Below are 23,234 nucleotides of genomic sequence, written 5' to 3' on the forward strand. Positions count from 1 at the left end.
TGAAAAGCTATTTAAAAAGTAGGAAATGAAACCACATCCTCCTCAAGACCACCACTGTCTTGAACCAACATTGTCATTGTGTGACAATGACACACTAGAGGATTTTCAGCTTACTTTGGGAACATATCAGCAAGACTTCTATCACCATTAACATTGTTCTAGAAGTTCTGACTGTTGCAGTAAACCATAAAGGAAAAATAAGTATAATTATTTGAAAAGAGATAAAATACAAAAACCAAGAAAATCAACTAAAAATATTAATAAGAGTATATATATAATATATATAAATAGTAATATATATATTTATTTGTTTTTAAAGTTTATTTTTGGGGGAGAGAGAGCGCACAAGCTAGGGAGGGGCAGAGAGAATGAGAGACAAAATCTCAATCAGGCTCCACACCATCAGTGCAGAGCCTGATGTGGGGCTCGAAATCACAAACCGTGAGATCAGACCTGAGCCAAGATCAAGAGTTGGACACTCAACCGACTGTGCCACCCAGGCACCCCAATAGTAATATATTTATTTTTAACATAATATAATCAACATATTATTGTAAACATTAATTATAAATATTAACATAAAAATATTAATATGGTAAGTTTAAAAAATCAGTAGCTTTCCCAAGTGTTGACAATAACCAGTTAGAAACTTGTAATGGGAAACACATCCCTTCACTACAGTAACAACAAATGTAACATACCTAGAAATAACCGTAACAACAAACATGTGGTATAAAAATGAAGAATACTATAAAACTTGAGATTTATAAAATAAAACTTGAATAAACTGAGGGGTATACCTTGTTCCTGGATGCAAAAAGTGGAATAGTGAGATGTCATTTTTTCTCCAGTTAATCTACAAATCTAACATGATCTGAGTAAAAATTACACACATTTTTAGAGGGGCTTGAGAAAATGATTCTAAGCAATTAACATAAAGGAGAAGGGTGCCTGGGTGGCTCGGTCAGTTAAGCATCTGACTTTTGATTTTGGGTCAGGTCATGATCTCACAGTTCATGGGTTCGAGCCCCCCATCAGGCTCTGTGCTGATAGTGTGGAGCCTGCTTGGGATTCTCTCTCTCTTGCCCTCGCTTCCTGCCCTTCCCCTGCTCTCTCTCTCTCTGTCTCCCAATAAATAAATAAATAAATAAATACATACATACATACATACAAGCATGATGCTTCTTTAAATCAAATAAAGGAGAGACTAGTATCAGATAATAAAACTTAAAGCTATAGCAGTCAATCACGTGTTACAGTTTAGCACGGTGGCCATGAGGTTAGGTGTTGAGACTATTTGGATTCTAGGCTTGGCACTTAACAGGCAGGTGGTCATGACCCAATGACTTAAACTCTCTATGACTGGGTTTCCTCATCTGTGAAGTGTAAGATTAAATGAGGTAATGTCAGTAAGGAGCTGAGTATATTGCTGGTACATGGGAAGTACCCAAAACACGTTAGTTGTTCTTGTTTTGTGTTGACACGAGTAAAATAGGTCAATGGAAGAGAATTGTGTAAACACAAGACCATAGTATAAATAAGAATTTATTGTTTATTAAAGGAGCCATTTTGAATCAGACAATTGATATTATATTTAGTTAAAGAATTTTGGATAACTCACATTGCACATCAAAATAAATTCTATGAAACCATGAATAGAAGAAAAAAATTTATCAAATAGTTGAAGAGCTTTAAAAGCAGTGAGAAAAAGACCAAAGTCAAATTGATTTGCCTCTACAAAAATTGATTTCTGTATAGAAGAAAAACTCACATGTTGGGTGACACACTGAGGCACAGTAGTGGTGTAGTGGGAAAGGTGTAACAGCCATCTCTGAGAGGGAGGGGAGAAAATGCCCAGGTTTGTCACATTTGTGGATTTTCCTGGTAGAAACTCTCCCACTGTACTGATTTCGGGCTACTGACGTGAAGTCGTTGAGCAGGAATTGGGAAGAGACGTGCATTGTTGGCTTTCAGGAGCTGGTGCAAGCCGGCTGCAGCATACCACTTGATCAGAAATGGCAGAGCATGCTGAAAGACCACCTAGATATCGTCCCAATCCAGAACGCATTCCTGCTGGAAACAGGAGGCATCAGAGATAATTGAGAATAAAAATCTACTCTGCTGTATCATGGAGAGTACCTTGACCTGGACCCGGACCTGCACCAGCACAGGGAAGCTGAACCTGCAAAGGGTGTCTGGGGTGGAAAGAGCCCTGTGGGGTGGCTAGGGCCTATCCTGGGAGCAGCCTTTTGGGAAACAAAATCATACATTGACTGAGGACTAGGGGGCAAGGTGTTGTAAGGCAAACGTTTAGCAGAAAAAGAGCAATTAGACCAGAGAAGAGGATGTTTCTCCCTTGGTTTCTTCTATTGAAGCCCCTGGTACACTTGGTAGTGGTCCATGTGTTTTAATATCTTCTTCTGTCTCTATATTCTTTGTTTTTTTATTCTCCCTTTAATACTGTTCAGTTATTGTCTATAGTAGTTTTCATAAGTGTGGTCCCCAGAAAGACCGGTCATGGCAGGAATGGTGATGTGTGAGAGCAGGAAGGCTTGTGTTTACATAGTTACGAGGTGAGCCATGTGCTTTTTTGTAGTAGACCAGGAGGCCAGAGACACATTGCCTTATGACCAGGGAATCATGGTATTGTCAGGAAGGGAGGCTTCAAGGTATGGAGACTGGTCTCATGTTTGTTGGGTACTGGGATTCCACCAGGAGCTTGTACTTTTTATTCCACAGTGGATTAGTAGCTTGTCATTTGGTAACCCAGTCTTACATGTATCATCTTAGAGTGAATTGTTTCTTTGTGATCGTATCTGTAGTTCTCATAGATTGGAAGTAGGATTTAATTGGATTTCAGGGAAGTGGAGACTTTTTGAATATGGGAACAACATGGTTGGAAGTTGTATCGTTATTTGAAGTGGGACTGTGACTGAGAATCGTCACATACTTTGGGCAATACAGAAAGAACCAGTTGGTATGGAGTGGGATAGCGGTGTGGAAAGAGAAAAAAAGTAGTTGCTTTTAAGGGGTTTATGAAAATTAATCTTCTGATGTAAGAAAAGTAACTTCAGTAAACACAGAGGACTAGTTGGTGGGAAAGATGGGTTGCCAGATTTTGATACAGACTGGTCAAGGTACAAATATGGTCAGCTAGAGCTTAGAACTTGGCTTTGGAGGTGGACAAAAATTGTTTCTTATGAGTGGGATATTTTAATAACTCATTGGGCATAGAGGTTTCCAGATGTTCATGTTTTGGGAGCAGTTATTCAAGTTTGGTCCATTAACATTCATTTTTCTTGGTTGATACATATTTTTTTAAAGAGCACGTTTAGTATCTGTCATTTATAGGGCTATTAGTTTGATGATTCAGTGTTCCTTCTCACTTATTTGGGTGTATCTAGTCTTTTTTTGTATGAGTTTTCTTTTTAATCACTTCAGCTCTTCAGCTGGTTTTCATTAATTTAGCTCCTGATGTGCTCACATATTTTCCTGAAAACCTTCCCTCAGGATGGAACCATTGTATCTCAGGGTTGGAAGGGACTTAATAGTCTTCTAATCCAACTGTTAATTTGATGCTTGAATCCCCTGTATTATTCTTTTCCATTTCGGACTTACATAATCGATGTCTTGATTTTTAATAGTTAGATTTACCAAGAAGTGGGTTTTGAGGGTTTCTGGCAATATAACATTCTCAGACCCCACATTCACTTGGGCATAAGCATCTGGTCATACTTAGGGGTGGCTGAAGGCCAACTGGTTGCATGATGCTGACATGTTGGCACCATTCAGTGGCCCTTACTACTGGGTGCTCTGGCCTCGAATTTTAAACTCTGGGCAGGGTTGGGAATGTGGTTGGACTTAGGACCCAGATTCTAGGGCCAGGCTAAACCAGGACTCTCATGTTCCTAGGGCTTCCTCCATAGCTCCTCATCTGTTTGTAGGCAGGGAGAGGGTGTTTGAGGTTGGTGGTGGTATAGAACCAACCTCTTTGTCTCCCAGGCCTGCCAGTTAAGGCCAATCTGTAGGTCTAACAGCTGCCTGTTTGTAAATTAGGCTGAAATACTGGGAGAACTCTCCAGAAGGGTTCTAAACTATAGCTCTTTATTATTTTCTGCATATAGAATTTGAATGCATAAAACTTGGTGTGGTTCAGGTTTTACCAAGGAAGCCCAGCTGTTGGCTATAGGTGACTTTACCGAATATCATCGGTCTTAGAATTCACCACACCCTAGAGCTTTGGAGGCTCAGAAACTTAATTTTGCTAGTGCATATAGAGTGCATCCTTCCACTAATAGTAGAATCACATAAAACAAAGTCATAAGACACATTCGTCAGCTCAGGAGGCTAAGTTAAAACTGACATAGAGACTAGAAAATGTTAGTTGTCTCAGCTAGTGTTAAGGTAAAGCCAAATTATTATTTTTAAATTGTCATATTTATTCTTAATAGGAAGTAGTACTTTTTTTTTAATAATGCAATCCAAATATGGAAAGTCCTTCTGATCCTGCCTCACGAAACAACAGTGGTTAACAGCTTAGTTTGCATGTATTCATCCAGACTCTTTGCACATGCAGTAGCCTCTGTTACTCTGGTTTTTTTTCCATAGCTCTCTAGTTAGGTTATGCACATGGCTTGTTAACTTGGGGGAAGAAGCTACAGAGGACAGTCAGAAGGTTGCCCAGTGACGTGGAATCAGATAAACAGAGCGAGCTGGATGACTCACGTCTCGCTAGCCTGGCTTGTCTGTTGATCAATCTAGAGTCTGCTGCCCTGGCACCTCTTCCTCAAGACCGTTTGGAAGGACAGGTGTCAACGTTTATATCTCAGACTGTTATTTCTCAGTGTAACTGGTCAAGTACAGATCCTGCCACCTAATAGGTGCTGAATAAATAGTAGTTGTGTATATACCTGCGCTTTCTGGCTCTTTTTTTCTGGCAAGTGCGTTCTAGGTGTGTTTACACCACAGTCTAGTTTTGCCTTGGTGTGTGTGTCCTTTGGTCTCTTGAAGATGACTTTTCTGTTTCTACTTTGATCTGTTTTATCTTTTATTTCAGTTCTCTGCAACCTTATTTCTCTTTTCCTCTTGTGACCCCCGCAGAAGGATTGAACTATTCTGTGAAAATCAGCACTCTTTCTTGTAATGCTTGTAATTTCTGATTTCTCAGAAAAATCTTTCTTTCATTAAATTCCATCATTACCCAATTCTTCACCTGAATTAAAACTATTCAGCTTTCATCTTGTTGTATACCTAATGTAGCTATATTGAAAGTGCTAATAGGAAGTGGCCAATATGGCTCCCTTTTAAGTGTTTTCTGTGATTTCTTTTATACATAAAACAGCTTTATTGAGATGTAATTCTTACACGTTATAATTCACCCATCTAAAATTTACTGTTCCATAGTTTTTAGTACATTCAGAGTTGTGCAACCATTACCACAATCAATTTTAGAACATTTTTATCATCCCCCAAAGAAATCCCATACCCATGAGTGGTCATTTCCCATTTCCCCTCAACTCCCATCCAACACTAGGCAAGCTCTAATCTTTCTGTCTTTATAGATTTGCCTTTTCTGGACATTTTATATAAATGGAATCGTATAATATGTGGCCTTTGGTGTCTGCCTTTTTTCACTTTAATGTCTTCAAAGTTCATCCATGTTCATGTTGTAGTATGTATCACTTCACTCCTTTTTATTCCAAAACTTATATTCCATGCTATGGGTATATACCACATTGTACTGTTCCATTCGTCTCTAGATGGACATTTGTGTGTGATTTCTTTTTTTCTTTTAAGTAAGCTCTCCGCCCAGTGTGGGGTGAGATCAAGTCAGATGCCCTAACCGACTGAGCCAGCCAGGCGCCCCTTCTATGTGATTTCTTATTAGCAAAGTAGTACTTTAGTATTGTTTTTCTTTTTGAAACCCAAACAAGTGTTATGCAAAACATGGATGGAAGTTACAGAGGGCTATGAGGAACCCGCAGTTGTTCCTATCTGTAGACATCACTGCAGGTGTTTTCTTCAAATATCAACAGCAATATTTGGACATTTGGAAATTATCTTTGAAATCAAAATACAAAATATGTTAATAACATGTTATTCTTCGTTATGGCCTATAATTTTCCTGTGAGGAAAATGTTAACCGTGCAAAAAAAAAAAAAATCAATTTAGATAAAATAAGCCACAGAAGGTGCTATAGTATTTTTGCTGTAACTCTTCTGCCTCTCATTATTCTGTTTTCCCTCTTCTCTTTCACGTACATTAGTCCACAGTATTTACACAGCATACGTTAACCACAGTGAACACGGAAGAACAGAGCAGTCATGAGCCCTGGAACCCAACTACCTGCTTCATATCCCTGCTGTTTTAGTACTTACTGGCTGTGTGACTCGGGCAAGTTATTTACCCCCTCTTTGCCTCAGTTTTCCCATCAGTAAAATGGGAATGATAATAGTATCAACCTCAGAGACTTGTTGTGAAAGTGAAATAGGTTAATATGGGTAAAGTGTCTGGCACATGGAATATGTTCAGTAATATAAGTTATTGTTTGCATTTAGTGTCACACAGTCACTAAATACTTGGAATACAACATTATTTTGGTAATCTCAATTGAGGTTGATGCATGACCTTTTCCCACTGTTGGTAGATATGTGCATTTTGTCTGTCATTTCACCAGCCCGCATATGTGAACTTAAATGAATTGTGTATTTATGAAAGGGAGGAGAGGAAAGGTAAACCCCAGAGATGAGAAAGGTTAGCAAGAGGAGAACAGAAAGGTGGGTGTCAAGTAATCAACTCTCTTAAGTCCCAGTGTGGTTCCTGCCATGCGATAATAGCTCTATGTTGAATGGATGGAGTTTTGTATAGTTTGTTTGACTATGGGTTGTAGAATTGAAGTTTTCTTCAAATTTCTTAAAATGTTTAAGATCTAGGAAGCCATTTCATTTGCTGTTGTTGTTGTCATTGCCTTTTGAGGGTTACTGTTAGTTTGTTTCTTACGTTCACCATGATTATCTCTACACCTGTGCACTCATTAATTTCTCCTGGTTATATTTCCTTTATAACTAATGTTTTGCTTTTCAGGCACACATTTTAGAATGTATGCAATATGGGAGCAATTTTTACATGTTTGACATGATTATTGTTAAAAGTCAATTTTTAAGATGCATCATGGGAAAGATTTTCCCCTTTGTCAGTTGTGAAAGGGCATTAACAATGGTTTAGGGCCTGGTCCTAGTGTGGAGCTTTACTTAAAATCATTTATTCCTGCAAATCACAGCACATGGCTTGTGGATAGTTTCTTTACCTTGTAAGTGGGGAGATCAAGTCAGCTGGTCATACTTCTATTTAGAAGAGGAGCCAGGGATGCCTGGGTGGCTCAGTTGTTAAGTATTTGACTTCAGCTCAGGTCATGATCTCACAGTTCATCGGTTCAAGCCCCGCTTTGGGTGAGCTCGAGCCTTGCTTTGGGTGAGCAGGAGCCCCGCTTTGGTTAAAACATGAGCCCTAGGTGAGCCCTGCCTCTCTCTCTCTCTCTCTGCCTCTCATGGGATTCTCCATCTCATTCTCTGCCCCTGCCCCTCGCTCACTTGTGCCCTCTCTCTCTCTCTCAAAAAAAAAAAAAAAAAAAAAAAAAAAAAAGGAGGAGGACCCAGGATTCGAACCCAGGCCTGTGTTGCTCCTTCTCACCATACCCATGTATTACCGCTCTGATGTTTGCTAGTATATTTATTACCTGTCTGATCTTGCCACTTCTTCCACTTTCTTCAGGAGAAACCTTGCTCCTGTCTAGGTGATTTTCAGCATACAGCTTTCTAGTGACGTTTAAAGTGTTCTGATCTCCTGTCAATAAATGTCAGATAGAATAACGTGAACATTTTCTGGAGGTTTTGGTACCGTGTCTATATATAGCTGATACTACACTGAGGAAATAGAGAAATAGTAATCTGGAGAAATGGGAGCCAGGAGCACTTTTCTGTTGTTGTTTCTTCCATAATTAAATAGCATTGATGGAAGTCAAAGTGAGGAAAACACATTATAAGTCAAACTATTTAAAAATTGCACTATCCCCTTCCAAGGTGTGTACATTTTCATATACTATTGTACAAGTTGTAGAGCCAGAGCATAGATACAGTTTCATACCATATTTTTAAAAAAATCTTAACAATTTGTTTAAGTTTTATTTATTTATTTTTGAGGGAGAGTGAGAGCATGCATGAGCGGGGGAGGGGCAGAGAGAGAGGAGACAGAGGATCTGAAGCAGGCTCTGTATGACAGCAGAGACCCCAGTGTGGGGCTCAAACTCACAAACTGTGAGATCATCACCTGAGCTGAAGGCAGACGCTTCACCAACTGAGCCACCCAGGTGTCCCCCTACCATACTTTTTAACACTATTTTTTTTTTATCATTTTCATTTTCATATGCTACAAGGCAAAGTCTTCATAAGTATTTTTATGATTGCCGAGTATTCTATTCTCATATTTAACGATTTTCTGTTAATTTCTAATTCTTTTTTCATAATAGCACTGTATTGAACATCTCGTGTGTAGCTATTTTAATGTTTTAGCTTATTTCCTTGGAGTTTGAAGTGTATTGCCAAATTACTTTCCAAAAGTATCTATCCAGTTTAAATTGCTTTCAGCATTGTCTTAACTAGCGTTACTTGCCTTTACTTCTGAAAGTGTTTTTCAGTGGAAGCATGAACCCTTATGCTCTGGTTTCGAGAAATGTAGCGTTAGAGAGGTTGGCACTATCTGTATTCATGTCTCCTAATGGGTGTATGACCAAATAAGTTTTGGTGACTCTCACAGAAAGGCCCCAGACAAGTTATGCTTGAAAGACTAGATTTTGTTAGTGTTTCTGAAACTTATTTAAATTTGGAATTTATTTTTCTTGTAGATCTGTAATAAACATCTTTGCGGAATACCATACTATATAATATCTGTGGGAAAAGGAGCCAGCCTGTGATGCAGTAGAATGCTTTGTAGGGACGTGATCTTATGCAGGAGAGGCAGTAAGGATGTTTGCTCTAACATTATGTCACCCCAATGGTAAGAAACCTAGCCTTGTTCATTCATTCATTCATTCATTCATTCATTCATTCAAGCAATTGACTGAGAGCCTACTATGTGCCAGACACTGTTCATCTACATAGCAGTGAATAAAACCAATACATCCTTGGCCCTAAGTAGGCAGTAAGATGGGAAGAATGGACATTATATGTTCAGTCCCTTACAGGAAGGTTCTGCACACATTGTTTCATGTGGAATAGGCTTTACAGCTTACCAACAGTAAATAGTGCTGCTCCCTGATTTAATTAAAAAATAAATAGACATATTACCCTTACCCTCATGAAATTTGTAATCTGCTGGGGAAGCAAATAATTATATGTGAAGTGATAATTACTGTAATGGTGGTATATGCACACTATGTTATAGGGACACAAAGGAAGGGAATCTGGTCCCCATTGTGAGGGTTCCAAATTTTTTAAAAAACTATTATAGGGATTTGATTTCTCAAGAGTTCTTAGGCACTGCCACAGAATTGAACATATATTTGTTTCTGTGCATGTTTGCAATGAATTAAAAACATCTTCATTGGCAAAGACAACAACTAATTTTGATTTAAAATATAAATTTACTCAATTCCACCCACTCATTCATTATCTGTGTTATAATCACTGTAATCTTCACATTCCTTCTCCTTAGTCAGCATGGACTTCATAAGTCAGTTCTTACCTATTCTGTCATGGAAAGGAAGCCAGATTGGAGTAAGAATCCTATACTGAGTACCTACAAATTCCTGCTTTAATAAAGGTTTCTAGTATAGCAAGGAAACTCAGTAAATCCATTCATGGTACTGTAGAAGGGAGGGGGTGCAAAGCAGATCTTTGGTCTTATTACTCTGTCCTTGGTATCAAGTCCCTAAGAAGTTTGGACACTTGTTGGATGTAATGGGGAAAAATGAAGGCCATCAAAACTGTCTAATTAAAAAAATTAAATGGTAATTTCAAATTAAAAACATTGTTCACCACTGATTCAGAAGAAAGACAACTTAGAACTACTGTTTGAGGATTGCAGACAAGGCTCGTCTGTATAATTTTGATCATGTTTCATTGACGACGGAGGTAAAAGATTCTGTTTGCTATATTGCAAAGCAGGATGATCTTGGCTTATCTCCAGTAATTATCATGTGCTCATGTTCGAGAAAGGCGGTCACTGAGGAGTCTGATGTAAGAGCATCTTTGTAGCGGGTCCCCAGGTATCTGTCTGTCTGTCTATCTATCTATCTATCTATCTATCTATCTATCTGTTTTTAGGGCAGTTGGAGGAAGAATGAAGACAAAAGCAAGATACCTCCCCATGATCTTTCTATCACTGTGTAATTACATAACTTGTAAGCAGCTCTAGTTGCCACTTCCCCCTTTTTTCTTAAACGGATGAATGTTTGTGATTTAGCATAAAGTTCATGAACTAAGAAAAGCAGTTGGACACAGATGCCTGTATCTTTCCACTCAATGTATCTTATTACCTTTAACTGCCTGTTAAAATCATGCTTTTATTTTTACCTTTCAAATATAAATTGCCAACACCAGGCTTAGCAAATGAAACGGATTACTTATGGTAACTGTAAGTAGTTATGCACTCCAAATCCTTGAGAGAGCTTTCCCAAAGGGCAGGCAATGTCTTTCAAAATCCTATTACAGGATTTTATTTGCAGGTGCTGTGAACAGAAGGCTGAAAGCCTCCATGTTTTATTGCTACCCAACTTCATCAGGTCTGCTCACTCTATTGAAAATTGTGGCAAAAATGATACACATCAGCTCTTTTATTCTTTTGTTACTACTCTGCGCAAATAAAAGCATATTGGGGAATTTAATGAAGCAGTATGTCCTTGGAGGGAGCTTTGAAGATTTGGAGTGTACGACTATTTGTCTTTAATACTGGAGATTTTCGTGTAAAACAGACTGGCATGAACAAAAGAAAGTCCTCACAGATAGCCCAGTGTTTGCCACACATGTGCTTAAATCACACATGTCTAGTAGCAGTCACCTTGGAGGCCTCCTGGGTGTGCCAAGGAGCACCCAGGACAGTGAAAACTAGCAGACTCATTGGAACTCTGGAGCCACTTTTGGAGGTGGTCTGTTTGCCCAGAAAGTAGAGAGATCAGGATATCAAAAAACAAAACAAAACACTGGAAGGGGGAATTTGATTATTCAACAAATTAGCAAACATACCCCAAGGACACATGCTGGGAATCTGTGCTGCTTGAGAGGCTACATCTCAGCTTGCTTTGGCCTTCACATGCATGGTTGGCTTTTCATTAGGGCCTGGGAAAGGCAGCTGGGATGGAAAGGATGGATCTGTGCTGCAGAGATCTAGGCACACATGAGGGATGGGCGTCCATAGGCTTCTCATGAGGTGTAGTCTTCAGGTTACTGCAATTACTGACCTACCAGTTTCACTCTCCTGATTGCTGGCAAGTAGGACTGTAGGGATGTGTTGATGACCTCATAAGGATAATCTTGACTCTGCTTAAGTTTCTAAGCTTCAGTGCTTAGTTATAATGCATATTTGCAGTATACCTCCTGATTGATCAAAACATAGAAGTATGGGCAACTACAGTTGTGAACTCCTGGCCCAAACGGTGTTGGAGTTGATGCTGGTTTGTCTTTTTGCAGGCTTAACATCGCCAGTACACCACGTCTTTCCCTTTGGAGCAGCCTCGGGGGTTGTCAGTTATTGCTGCTTTGAATGTAGGAGAGAATACAGTCCTCTGGCTTACTCTAGGGAGATGACAAGGGAGCTTGTGGTCAATTAGTGCACCAGAAGTTCTAGGCTGAAGCAATTCTAGATGTACGTGACCAGATAGTACTTAGGAATCTCACCAGTGACATCAACATGAAAATATTGTGGCAGCTTAGTAAATACCGCACTGCACTAATTGTGTGAAAGGCTGAGAGGGCTCCTTCCTAAAGGGAACAACCATAGAACCTTTAGCATCAAGAAATCTTAATGGATACAAAGTAACGAAATGGCTGATTTTTGTATTTTTAAACCAACCTAATGTTCTGTTTGTTTACTACTAAACATTTCTGAGTGGAATAATTCTTATTTGGCAGTCAGTATTTCCCCATCATAGCAGCAAGAATTTTCAGTATGTTTTGGGCACAAAACACATTCTATTTTAGACACCAAAGAATCATTTTTCAATGTTTGCTTCAGAGTTTGTGAGGTAATTTCAACAGATCTCACAAATGTTTACTTAATAGTTCCCATCTCTATTCCTCCAGTACTTTTTACGCATCTCTATTTTGGCATCACTCAGCCATAATCATAGTACCTAATTTGTTTCTCTTTTACTAAACTAGAGCTCAGAGAGGACAGAGGCTTTCTTACTTGGCTTTGAATCTCAGGTCCATTGTAGTGGAGCTCAGTATTGAAGAATCAACAAAATGCTTGAGAGTGTTGTCTGAAAATCAAGTAACTTCTTAGTGTAATTATGCTCTTTTTGTAGCACGTTTTTCATTTTCTCCAAACCATGTCTACACAAGTCTGCTGTGTCAAGGAAAGATTCATAGCATTAGGTAATGATGTTATGAGATTATTGTAAGAATCTTTGGGAAGCTGCATACTCTTATTTAACTAGGAGAAAGTCATACAGAGAGTAAGCATAGAGTATAAAAAGGAGGCCAGAAGCATTCAGTCATTGCTGTTAGGTATTAGCTATCACCAGAGTGTCTCGTGACTCCCTCCGCTTGCCTCCGTATTTGAGACCTACTTGACTTTTTTTTTTTTTTTTTCTTGATTCTGGATTGTTGGTATTGCCTCTCTGATCTTTTCATTTCTTCCTGATCCTTCCTGCCCTGTCTAGATTCACATCTGCCAGACCTTTTCCTACCTAACTGATCCCTGACTTGGCCCACCCAATTTCTGCTGATGGCTTCCAGTGATACCTGATTTGACCTGACTGGTTATGACCTATCATTTGTCAAAACCTTTCTGTGTTACTCATATCTGCAATATATTTATTCAGCAACTATTCTTTCATTAGAAATAACATGGAAATTTAGGTCAAAACTTTTTATGGGTTTAGTTCCTAAAAAATATACATCCCTTCTACAGCTTATCAAATTTACCAGAAGGCCTTGGATTTAGCTATTAGGGTTTATAGTGAATGTGGAGTCTAGGACATAGATGCTCCTGCTAAGACTTCTGTAAGAGATACTGTGGAAGCTTTTCTTTCTTGTTTCCTTGCTTGTATCTATGATGTGTACAAACTGTAGGGAGGAACGTGAAGGTATTAAACATTGTTCTTACCTAACTTCAAGGATATGAATATAATAAAAACATAAACATGAGATAGAGGTCAGTTGTGGTCTTAGAATTGCTTTTTATGTGCTTCAGATTCTCTTTCTCTCTCTGCCCCTCTCCCACTCATGCTCTGTCTCTCCAAAGTAAATAAACATTAAAAAAAAAAGAATTGCTTTTTATGGTCTAGTACTATTATTAAAAACTATACTTCTGCCTTCTAGATTACTAACCTTGTATAAGTCAAAAGACTATATAATGTGAATGTTGTTATACACATATACACTTATTTTATTTTTTTTAATTTAATTTTATTTTTTTACCTTTCATTTTATTATTATTATTTTTTAAATATGAAATTTATTGTCGAATTGGTTTCCATACAATATCCAGTGCTCATCCCAACAGATGCCCTCCTCAATACCCATCCCCCATCCCCCCTCCCCTCCCTCCCACCCCCCCATCAACCCTCAGTTCTCAGTTTTTAAGAGTTTTGGCTCCCTCCCTCTCTAACCTTTTTTTTTTTTCCTACCCCTCCCCCATGGTCTTCTGTTAAGTTTCTCAGGATCCACATAAGAGTGAAAACATATGGTATCTGTCTTTCTCTGTATGACTTATTTCACTTAGCATCACACTCTCCAGTTCCATCCACGTTGCTACAAAAGGCCATATTTCATTCTTTCTCATTGCCACGTAGTATTCCATTGTGTATATAAACCACAATTTCTTTACCATTCATCAGTTGTTGGACATTTAGGCTCTTTCCATAATTTGGCTATTGTTGAAAGTGCTGCTGTAAACATTGGGGTACAAGTGCCCCTATGCATCAGCATTCCTGTATCCCTTGGGTAAATTCCTGGCAGTGCTATTGCTGGGTCATAGGGTAGATCTATTTTAAATTTTTTGAGGAACTTCCACATTCACATATACCATTATTTTAAACTTTATGGAAAATTTCAAAGCTTCATTTTTCCCATTTTTGGAAATCTTTCTTTTTATACATTTAGATTTGTCTGGTATTTTATTCTTTCAGCCTGAGGATTTTTTTTTTTTTTTTAAACAGAAGGCTCAATGCCAAATGTGAGGCCTGAACTCACAACCTTGAGGTCAAGAGTCGCATGCTCTACTGACTGAGCCAGCCACAGCCTGAACAGTTTTTGTAGTTCAGGTTTGCTGCTAATAAATTCTTAGAGTTTGTTTGAAAGAGTCTATTTTTGAGAACCATTTTTCTCAGAAATATATATATATAATTTTCTTTCTTTTTTAGAGAGCGAGTATGAATGGGGGAGAGGAGCAGTGGGAGAGAGAGAGAGAGAGGGAATCCTAAGTGGGGCTCAATCCCACGACTCTGGGACCATGACTGGAGCTGAAATTAAGAGTCAGACCCACAGAGCCACCCAGGGTCCCCTAATAAGTGTTGACTTTTTAAAAAATTTTTTCAATAATTTAAAGATGTCATTGCATGCTTTTTGTTTTGTTTTGCATAGTTTCTGACAAGAAGGTTGCTTAATCTTTGTTTCTCTGTATGTAATGTGCCCACCTCCAGCTGCCATCAAGATGATCTCTTTATTTTTGGTTTTCAACAGTTTGAATATGATATGTATATGGGGCGCCTGGGTGGCGCAGTCGGTTAAGCGTCCAACTTCAGCCAGGTCACGATCTCACGGTCCGTGAGTTCGAGCCCCGCGTTGGGCTCTGGGCTGATGGCTCAGAGCCTGGAGCCTGTTTCCGATTCTGTGTCTCCCTCTCTCTCTGCCCCTCCCCCGTTCATGCTCTGTCTCTCTCTGTCCCAAAAATAAATAAACGTTGAAAAAAAAATTTGAATATGATATGTATAGTGTGCGTATGTGTGTGTATGCACACATGCGTATGTATATTGGATTTATCCTGTTTGGGATTCTCTGAACCTCTTGGATCTGTGCTTTGATTTTTTTTTGTTATAAATTTAGTAAATATAGCTGTGCTTTCTTATAAATTTCTTTTGTTATAATTTTTGTAGGATTCTCAGTCATTATTTCTTCCAACATTTTCTCTGCCCCATTCAATCTTCTCCTTCTGGGGTTCCAATTACACATATGTTAGACCCTTTGATATTGCCCTGTAGTTCTTGGATGCTCTTTTGTGGGCTTTTGATTTTTCGCTCTTTTTTTCTTTGTGTTTCATTTTCAGTAATTTCTATTGACCTATCCTTGAGTTTATTGATTCTTTCCTGGGCTGTGTTTAGTCTATTGATGAGCCTGACAAAAGCATTCTTCATCTTGTTACCATGTTTTTTTAATTTTTTTTTATTTTTAGCATTTCCTTAAGTCTTACAGTGTCCATCTCTCTGCTTGAGTTTGAGGTCTCAGGTTTCAGATATAGATTTTCCACTTATTTTCTCTGAACCTTGGTTTTCTTTTTTACAAAGTAGAAAAATCAGGAACATATAATAATGACTAACAGACTTGTTTTGAGGATCAAATAGGATCCCTTGGGCTAGTCCCTACCTCTCCCTTCCCTCAGTCTCAATCATTGTCATTTAAGGTTTGCACAGTATGATTACGTTGACCCTATTTAGTTCCTAAATTGTAAGATTGTGTGAAGGGGAAGGGACCTAACATTTACTGACAGGCTGTATTAATCTCATATAGAATTTGAGAAGGGGATAAAAATCACATTTAAAACGTGCTTTTGTAAAACATTTTACTTCTGCCAGGTCTATGTGGATTTTAATTGGAAGAAACAGACAGCATTAAATCCAGTTGCCACTTGGTTAAATCTGTTAAAGAATCATTAAAATTTTTCAACTGTTGGGTTTCTTGACTCGCTTGAGAAATGTCATGGCTCATAAAACATCTTACTCTCTTTCTCGGTGCCTATAGGATTTTAAATAATTGGGTTGGCTCCCCAGTTTTGCGTTGTGAGGAAAAACTAGTGGAGTTTTGTTCCTTACTGACTGGTGCAAATGAACGATATTCTCATTGGATTTGGCTTTGTGGTCACAGAGTTGGATTCAGAGTCTGGTTGCACAACTATAAAATCTTGGGCTGATTATTTAACTTTTGAGTTTGGGTTGTTTTTTGTTGTTGTTGTTGTTGTTTTTTAATCTGTGAAATAAGGATGGTAACCTGCGTCAGAGAGCTGTTTTGAAGACATAATGTATGTAAAGAAGACATAAAGTATGTAAAGCTTTGGGTATAGTACCTAGTTAATAGTGATCAGTGACTGATAACATTAAGAATAGTAGCTAAAATGCAAACATGCCACCATTAAGTCAAGTTGTAGTAAATAGAAGGGAAAGGCAACTTTAATATTCTTTTTATTTCTTTTATTTGGAAAGGTCCATCTGGTAAAAGGATATCTTAATAGGGAGAGGGTTAACTAAAAAGTGTGGATGAATAAGAATAACTAAGAATTAGTGCTTACTGTGTGATAGATACTCACGTTTAGTCCTCAGAATACCCCCAAGCCATCGTTCCTCTGAGATGCCTTTCTTTAAGAGTGACAACCCTCTCCTTGATGTTCTTCTGTTCTAGTTTGTACCTTGTCACTATCTTTTACATGTAACTCCCTCCTCTCTCCGCTTCTCCTCCCCAGTGAAAGGTTTTTTACATATTTGGTTGCAAGTGGCCCACAGTAAGTAGAATTAAATTGTTGGGATGTCGAATCTCTGTGTGTTTCTGGTCAAGAGTGAAATCCCACTTTCTTTATGTTGTAGATGAAAATTTAAGCATTAAAAACTGAATGTTGGTCTAAGGTAACGTTGCTAAGAAAATAGTTGTGGATAAAGAAACTGCTCAATCAGTCCGAGGCTCCTCCCTGCCCACCCCCCCCCCATAGACTGTTTTTTTTTTGTTTTTTTTTTTTTTAGACTGTTTAAGATAAACAAATATAGCATCTTAAAGTACCTCTTGCTCTGGAAATTACCTTAGGGTAAATATGAATTTCAAAGAGGTATCCAAATTCTGTGTTTGTAAGTCATTTTACTCTAATGGGAATTATTCAAGATTGAAATTATTTAATACAAAGAAACATTCTTTATTCGTACTGTGAGTAGCTGTGTTCCAAACATAGACCACAATACTGGCATTCTTGCTTGAAAAGTACAAGGAATAATGTCAAATTATTTTTGCAGCTTTTCTTTTCTTTTTTTTTTTGTCATAAAAATTTTCACAAAATTGTCCTGCTGATCATAGATTTTTTACAGTTGGAAGGAACCTAACAGATGCAGTCTAACTCCTTCCTGCCACCCAGAGAGGTGAAGCAATTTTTCCAAAGTCACGTAGCTAACTAATGACAGAACCGGCGAGAGAACAGAGTCCTTGATCCATTTTCCATAGGGTTACATTCCTTTGGAAAAAACTGCCTACTCACTCTTGGTTTTTAATTCTAGTTAGAGTCTTAGGGTAAGGTTTTCCCCTGTGAGTCACTACTGCTCTTTTGTTGTCTTGTGTGGGTGTCTGGGACCAAGCTATTAAGGGGGGTGGAGTTTTTTGTTGTTGTTGTTGAACAATTGAACAGTGTAAGGCACTAAACAAGGAAAAGGCATCTGTCTGGTTAGCATGTGAGGGGTAGGGAAGAAGGGTTGTAGCTCAGACTCTCTGCTTTCAACATTGATAAGCAGGTATTTTAAAGTTGAGTTTCCTAACTTGGGGTCTGAATTCCCTAAAGTTTTATGAAAACTATGCAAATAGATACATACCTCCCAAGAAAAGAATGTGTAGCTTTCATCAAGTTATTAAAGGGTACATAGCTAAAGACTGTTGTTTTCTTTTTTAAAGGGAGGAAAAGCCAATAAGCAAACCTGAGAACCAGTTCCCGACTCTTGTACTCTAAATACTAATTGTACTAAAGGCCTCCTTATTATCTCCAGCCGTCTTCTGTTGGTATGCCCTTTCCTGAAGATAAGCCTTCCCAGATGGCTTCCTGGATCTTGTCATGGAAGCCTTTGGAGGCCCCAACCTTCTCGCAAGAACTTTTCCCATAGGTTTCCCAAGGCTGCCTTCTCTCCCTTCTCTGCCTATTGTTTCCAGCATAGGGTGGGAGACCCTGGGTTTTTTGTTCATTAGAAAACTTAGGGGTGTTTTTTCTGTTACATTCTGGTTAAAAGGAATTTGTAAGCTGACTTGAGAGCCTGAGAGTATTTGCTATAAGAAAAAAAAATGCAATCAGGATTCCATTCAATACTTCGCACATTTACTTTTAGAATGCTTCTAGTTCTTCAGTTAGGGAATCTCTGTTTGATCGAGAAACTCTTTCTACTTTCTAGAAACAGACTGAAAATCTGTGGATGGTGGCTTAGGAGTTACCCAGATCTGTCTCTAAAAATGTTTTAATTTAGTTTTTCTCTCCTGAATTTTATTAGATCTAAAAGAAATTACCCTTGAATAGGAATTCACTTTAATGGGCTTTCTTCCTAGAAAAGAACATAATATGTAAAGCACATTCTAGATTAAAAAAATTTTTTTTAATGTTTATTTCTGAGAGAAACAGACAGACAGACAATGCAGGCTGGGGAATGGCAGAGAGAGAAGGAGACCCAGAATCCAAAGCAGGCTCCAGGCTCTGAGCCATTAGCACAGAGCCCGACGTGGGGCTCGAACTCACGAACTGTGAGATCATGACCCGCGCCGAAGTCAGACGCTTAACTGACTGAGCCACCCAGGCGCCCCTCTAAATTTTTAAGTTTAGCATCTGGACACACAAAGAGAAAGCAACCACTAAGATTAAAGTTGGAAGAATTTGTTTGTTCATTTATTCGTTAAAAAAGGCCGTATTGAATACATGTCTTGAACCCTCAGGTGTCATGTTAGATGCTGGGAAATGAGAAGAGGTCTTTTCCCTTGTGAAGCTCATGTTCTTCTGGGGATACAGTTACCAATTCCAACCCAGAATGCTAACTACTCTAATAGAGGTACAAGAAAAGCATTGGAGTCAGTACTCTGCCTAACCAGGAAGAAAGGTGGGGTGTTAGGGAAAACTTCCCAGAAAGGTGACCTGTACTTGAGTTGTATCTTAATAGGTTCAGTAGAAACTTGTCAAGCAAGAAGGAGTCTAGGTATAAGTGGTATTTTTGTGCCTTCCTCATTTTAACTACGTTTAACATTCGCCACTCTCTTATTTTGTATTTTCAATTAGAGCTCTAAACGAGAATGGAAGCCACTGGAGGACCGTAGCTGTACAGACATACCCTGGCTGCTGCTTTTTATTCTCTTCTGCATTGGAATGGTAAGGACACTCTCCTAGATGATCAGAACCTGGTGAACTCATGATCCAAGGGGATGATGGGGAATTGGTTTAAAGGGGGAGCTTGTTATTTATTTATTTATTTATTTATTTATTTATTTATTTATTTATTTATTTATATTTAACCTCTCCTGATTGCTTATAACAGGAGGTCCTAGGATATCATTGAAGCTGGTTATTTTTGTCCCATACAATTCATTGGTATTTCGTACCCCTTGATTTTTTTTTTTTTCTTTTTTTAAGCTTACATGAGATAACATTAAGGGGATTGGAACTTTTTCTCTTTTACTAGATCATTTAAGGAAGCCAGATCATTCCACATAAATTTCTGTGAATTGTGATCTTAATGGCATGTTGACCAGAGCACTGGCCATGGAGTCTTGAGTATTTATCCAACCCAATCACACAAACCTGATGGCTATTTTTGTACCAGTTTTCCTTTCAGGGACTTGGTGTGTTCCTTTGTATAACATTAGAAGTTGTGCCAGGGGGTATCGACGGTGTTTCCAATTCTGACATCTTTTAGTTCTTCCTGAAGAGGTGAAGCTGCTTGCTCACTGCTTCTGCCCATAGTAGGCCCCTGCTGCCTGCTGTGTGTGCTGTACTGAGTGGCGTCTCTCAGTTGGAGGTCCGGGGACTTGGTGATTTTCCACTGGGTATAGACGATGGAGGAGCAGAGTCCCTCGTACAGAGTGTCGGGGGTGTGCTGATTCAAACTGCATACCCATCCGGCCCTGCAGGGGTTTCTGACACAGCCTTCAGGGACTTGAGAGTCCCTGCCAGTGTGCTGGGCTGGAAAAGAAGGTTGGAAACAGCGGTTTTAAAGCTAGCTGATGTGTAGAGCTACAGTTAGAATGGACTTGGAAATCCTCATCTGGCTCATCACCCTCATTCTACAGAGTGAGAAGCTCAAACCCAGAGATGGCAATGACCATCCCAAGGCACACTGTTAGCTATTAGCAGGGCTGAGAACAGAATCCCGGTCTCATAACTTCCAGGGCAGTGCTCTTTTCTGCCACCTTGTTTCCTCTTCCTCAAGGGGACTGTGCAGACGGTATCGCTTTCTTTTTCGTGGTCTTTACAAACCAAAACACAAATACACTACCTCTGGCAGCCTTTTTTCACAAATACATGAGCGTTTTTAACCCCCATTTCCCCATATCTTTTATAGAGCTTCTTTAGGAAAATCTTATTCTGTGTCCTCTGCAACGGTACACCCTGCAAATGCCACTTGAAAATCACAGAACTACCCTAAGCCTAATAGGCATAATTAGCAGGTGCCAGTTCTGAACCTGAAGAAAGGATAAGAAAGCAGTAGACTTTTTAAAGAGATATAATAAATTGAGTAAAATAAGGAGTGTTAGTTTTAAAGATAATAGCTTAGTTTCAAGAAACCTGAGATACTTAGAAAACATCAAAATACCCATTTCCTCACTTAGGACTTCTAAGATGTTGTTCAAGAGTCTACTTAGTTTAATGGAGTGGCACCTGAAATGCAGTGTGCATACAGAGTGTGGGAAAAAATTTTTTGTTAACAGAATTAGTCCACCACCTCTCCCCATACCCTGAATCATCCCTGAGACAAACAGCAGCTGACCTTTCGAAATTAGATTTATAAACACATGTACCTGCCACTCCAGGTGCTTTTGATTTTCTACTCTAAAATAGCTCGGGAAAGCATCATGAATGTTGATAGGCTGACTTGGGAGTGACCTGAGAGTAAGGAGTATTTGTTTACTGACATGTTTTAATGCAATGGTAATTAATGTTGATGTCAGTGCAGTGGTAATTAAGACCCACTGTGTGTTCTTTTTATTTTTCTTTTATTAAAACAAATTTTTTTAATGTTTATTTTTTCAGAAAGAGACAGAGAGTGTGAGCTGGGGAGGGGCAGACAGAGAGGGAGACACAGAATCCAAAGCAGGCTTCAGGCTCTGAGCGGTCAGCACAGAGCCTGATGCGGGGCTTGAACTCACATCACAAGCCACAGGATCATGACCTGAGCAGGAGTCGGACGCCTAACCGGCTGAGCCACCCAGGCGCCGCCCCTCCCCGGCCCCCCCCCCCCCCCCCCCTGTGTGTACTTTTAAATGCAGGCATAGTGTTATGTGTCTTGGAAGGATTTTTTTTAATGGATTACCTCCATGGAGTTGAGCTAACCTCAAATTTTGCCATGTGGAAACTGGAGAAATTTTCAAGTTCTGTTGCCCACCATACTGGCAGAACACAATAGTAGACCAACGTTTCTTTGTCTTCCGTGTATTCGTTTTGTATGGTTTTGAAAAGGCTTGTTTTTTTCTTTTAGGATTTCATCCTATAGTACTTCTCAGAGAAACATTCATCAAACATTTATTGATTTATTGAGCATTGCCCTATGCTTGATGCTTTTGTATGTATTTATCTTGTTAAATTTTCCCAGTTATCTTATGAAATAGGTTTTATCCCTAGCTTATGAACAAGGTGTAACAAGGTTAAATATTTGCTTGTCTAAGAATATAATAATGGCAATACACGGCAAAGATAGAATAGGAACCAGAAGTTTCTGTCTATACTCTTTTGATCTAGTGGCCTTTCTGTCATCTTGTGACCTAATTTTCAAGTCATATCTTTATTCACTGTCCCTTACTTGTAGTTCTTTGCTCACTCCTTGATGTCTGTACTTTGAAATACGTTAAGATCTTGTCTTATTTCATTCATCTTCACCATTAAGTCTTATTTACACATGTTCACCTCTTCATAAATATTTGTACTTCTCTTTTATTTCCTCTCTTACATTCAAGATTTTTCCATGCTTACTTGCCTTGTCTAGAACTTAGGGTATTTTTCTTTTCTTTAATTTTATTGTAGGTGGGAGGTGTGGGGGGAGTGCACATGAAAGTGTGGAAGAGAGGCCGAGGTGGGGAGAGAGAGAGAGAGAGAGAGAGAATGAGAATCTGAAGCAGGTTCCATGCCCAGCATGTAGCCTGATACAGGGCTCAATCCCATGATCGTGGATCACGACCTGAGCTGAAATCAAGAGTCAGATGCTTAACCAACTGAGCCACCCAGTTGCCCCAAGAACTTAGGTTATTTTCCAAAGCAAATTGCTACCAGCCTTCTTGAGAGCTATCATCTTCCCCATTTGAACTTTCATCAGTGTTTTGAAATTATTGGACATACATTTAACTCCGTTCTAAAAAATTGCACGTAGCATTGTGCTTCTAAATTTCTATTTTCCCTTAAGGTAGTAATCAAGTGGTTCTCATATTAGACAATAAAAACAATACTCATTCCTGGGTCCCACCTCTGATTGTGATTTAATCTCTGTGTTCGATGTTCAGCCAGAATTGAGAGACCACTGTTTTAGGCACCAATAAACTGCTGAAGAGTTTTGAGCAAGAAATGATGTGACCGGGTTTAGGAAGATAGCCCTGGTAGCCAATGTTAAAGATGGTCTGTAAAGCCATTGTAAAGGGGGACCACTTTGAAGGCTGATGGAATAGTTCAGATAACATGTGGAAAACTGGAAATAAGGTAGTAATAAAGGAGAGGAAGAGAGAGCATCAATGTTGCAGGCAAGACAGAGGCAGAGTAAGGATAACTAAGAGGTTCTTGTGTTAGGGGTTCAGGTTAGAACTTTTCAGCTCAAATCTGACTCCAGCTTGTAAGTTCCAAACCACAGTTTCTGTACACATGAAGGAACAAAAATAAGATGGATA

The 23,234-nt window shown here is 38.9% G+C and overlaps 1 protein-coding gene across 3 annotated transcripts in view; it reads left to right on the forward strand.

Annotated features, from left to right (window-relative positions):
- SLC44A1 (solute carrier family 44 member 1) overlaps positions 1–23,234 on the forward strand; it is a 203,964-nt gene that overhangs the window by 35,396 nt on the left and 145,334 nt on the right. For all 3 annotated transcript variants that reach the window (XM_045469463.1, XM_045469464.1, XM_045469462.1), the window contains exon 2: positions 19,429–19,518. In XM_045469463.1, the coding sequence (XP_045325419.1) occupies positions 19,429–19,518 (90 nt within the window). The remainder of the gene's footprint in view (positions 1–19,428; positions 19,519–23,234) is intronic.

Source organism: Leopardus geoffroyi, chromosome D4 (genome assembly GCF_018350155.1).
Source record: "Leopardus geoffroyi isolate Oge1 chromosome D4, O.geoffroyi_Oge1_pat1.0, whole genome shotgun sequence".
Lineage (NCBI taxonomy): Eukaryota > Metazoa > Chordata > Mammalia > Carnivora > Felidae > Leopardus > Leopardus geoffroyi.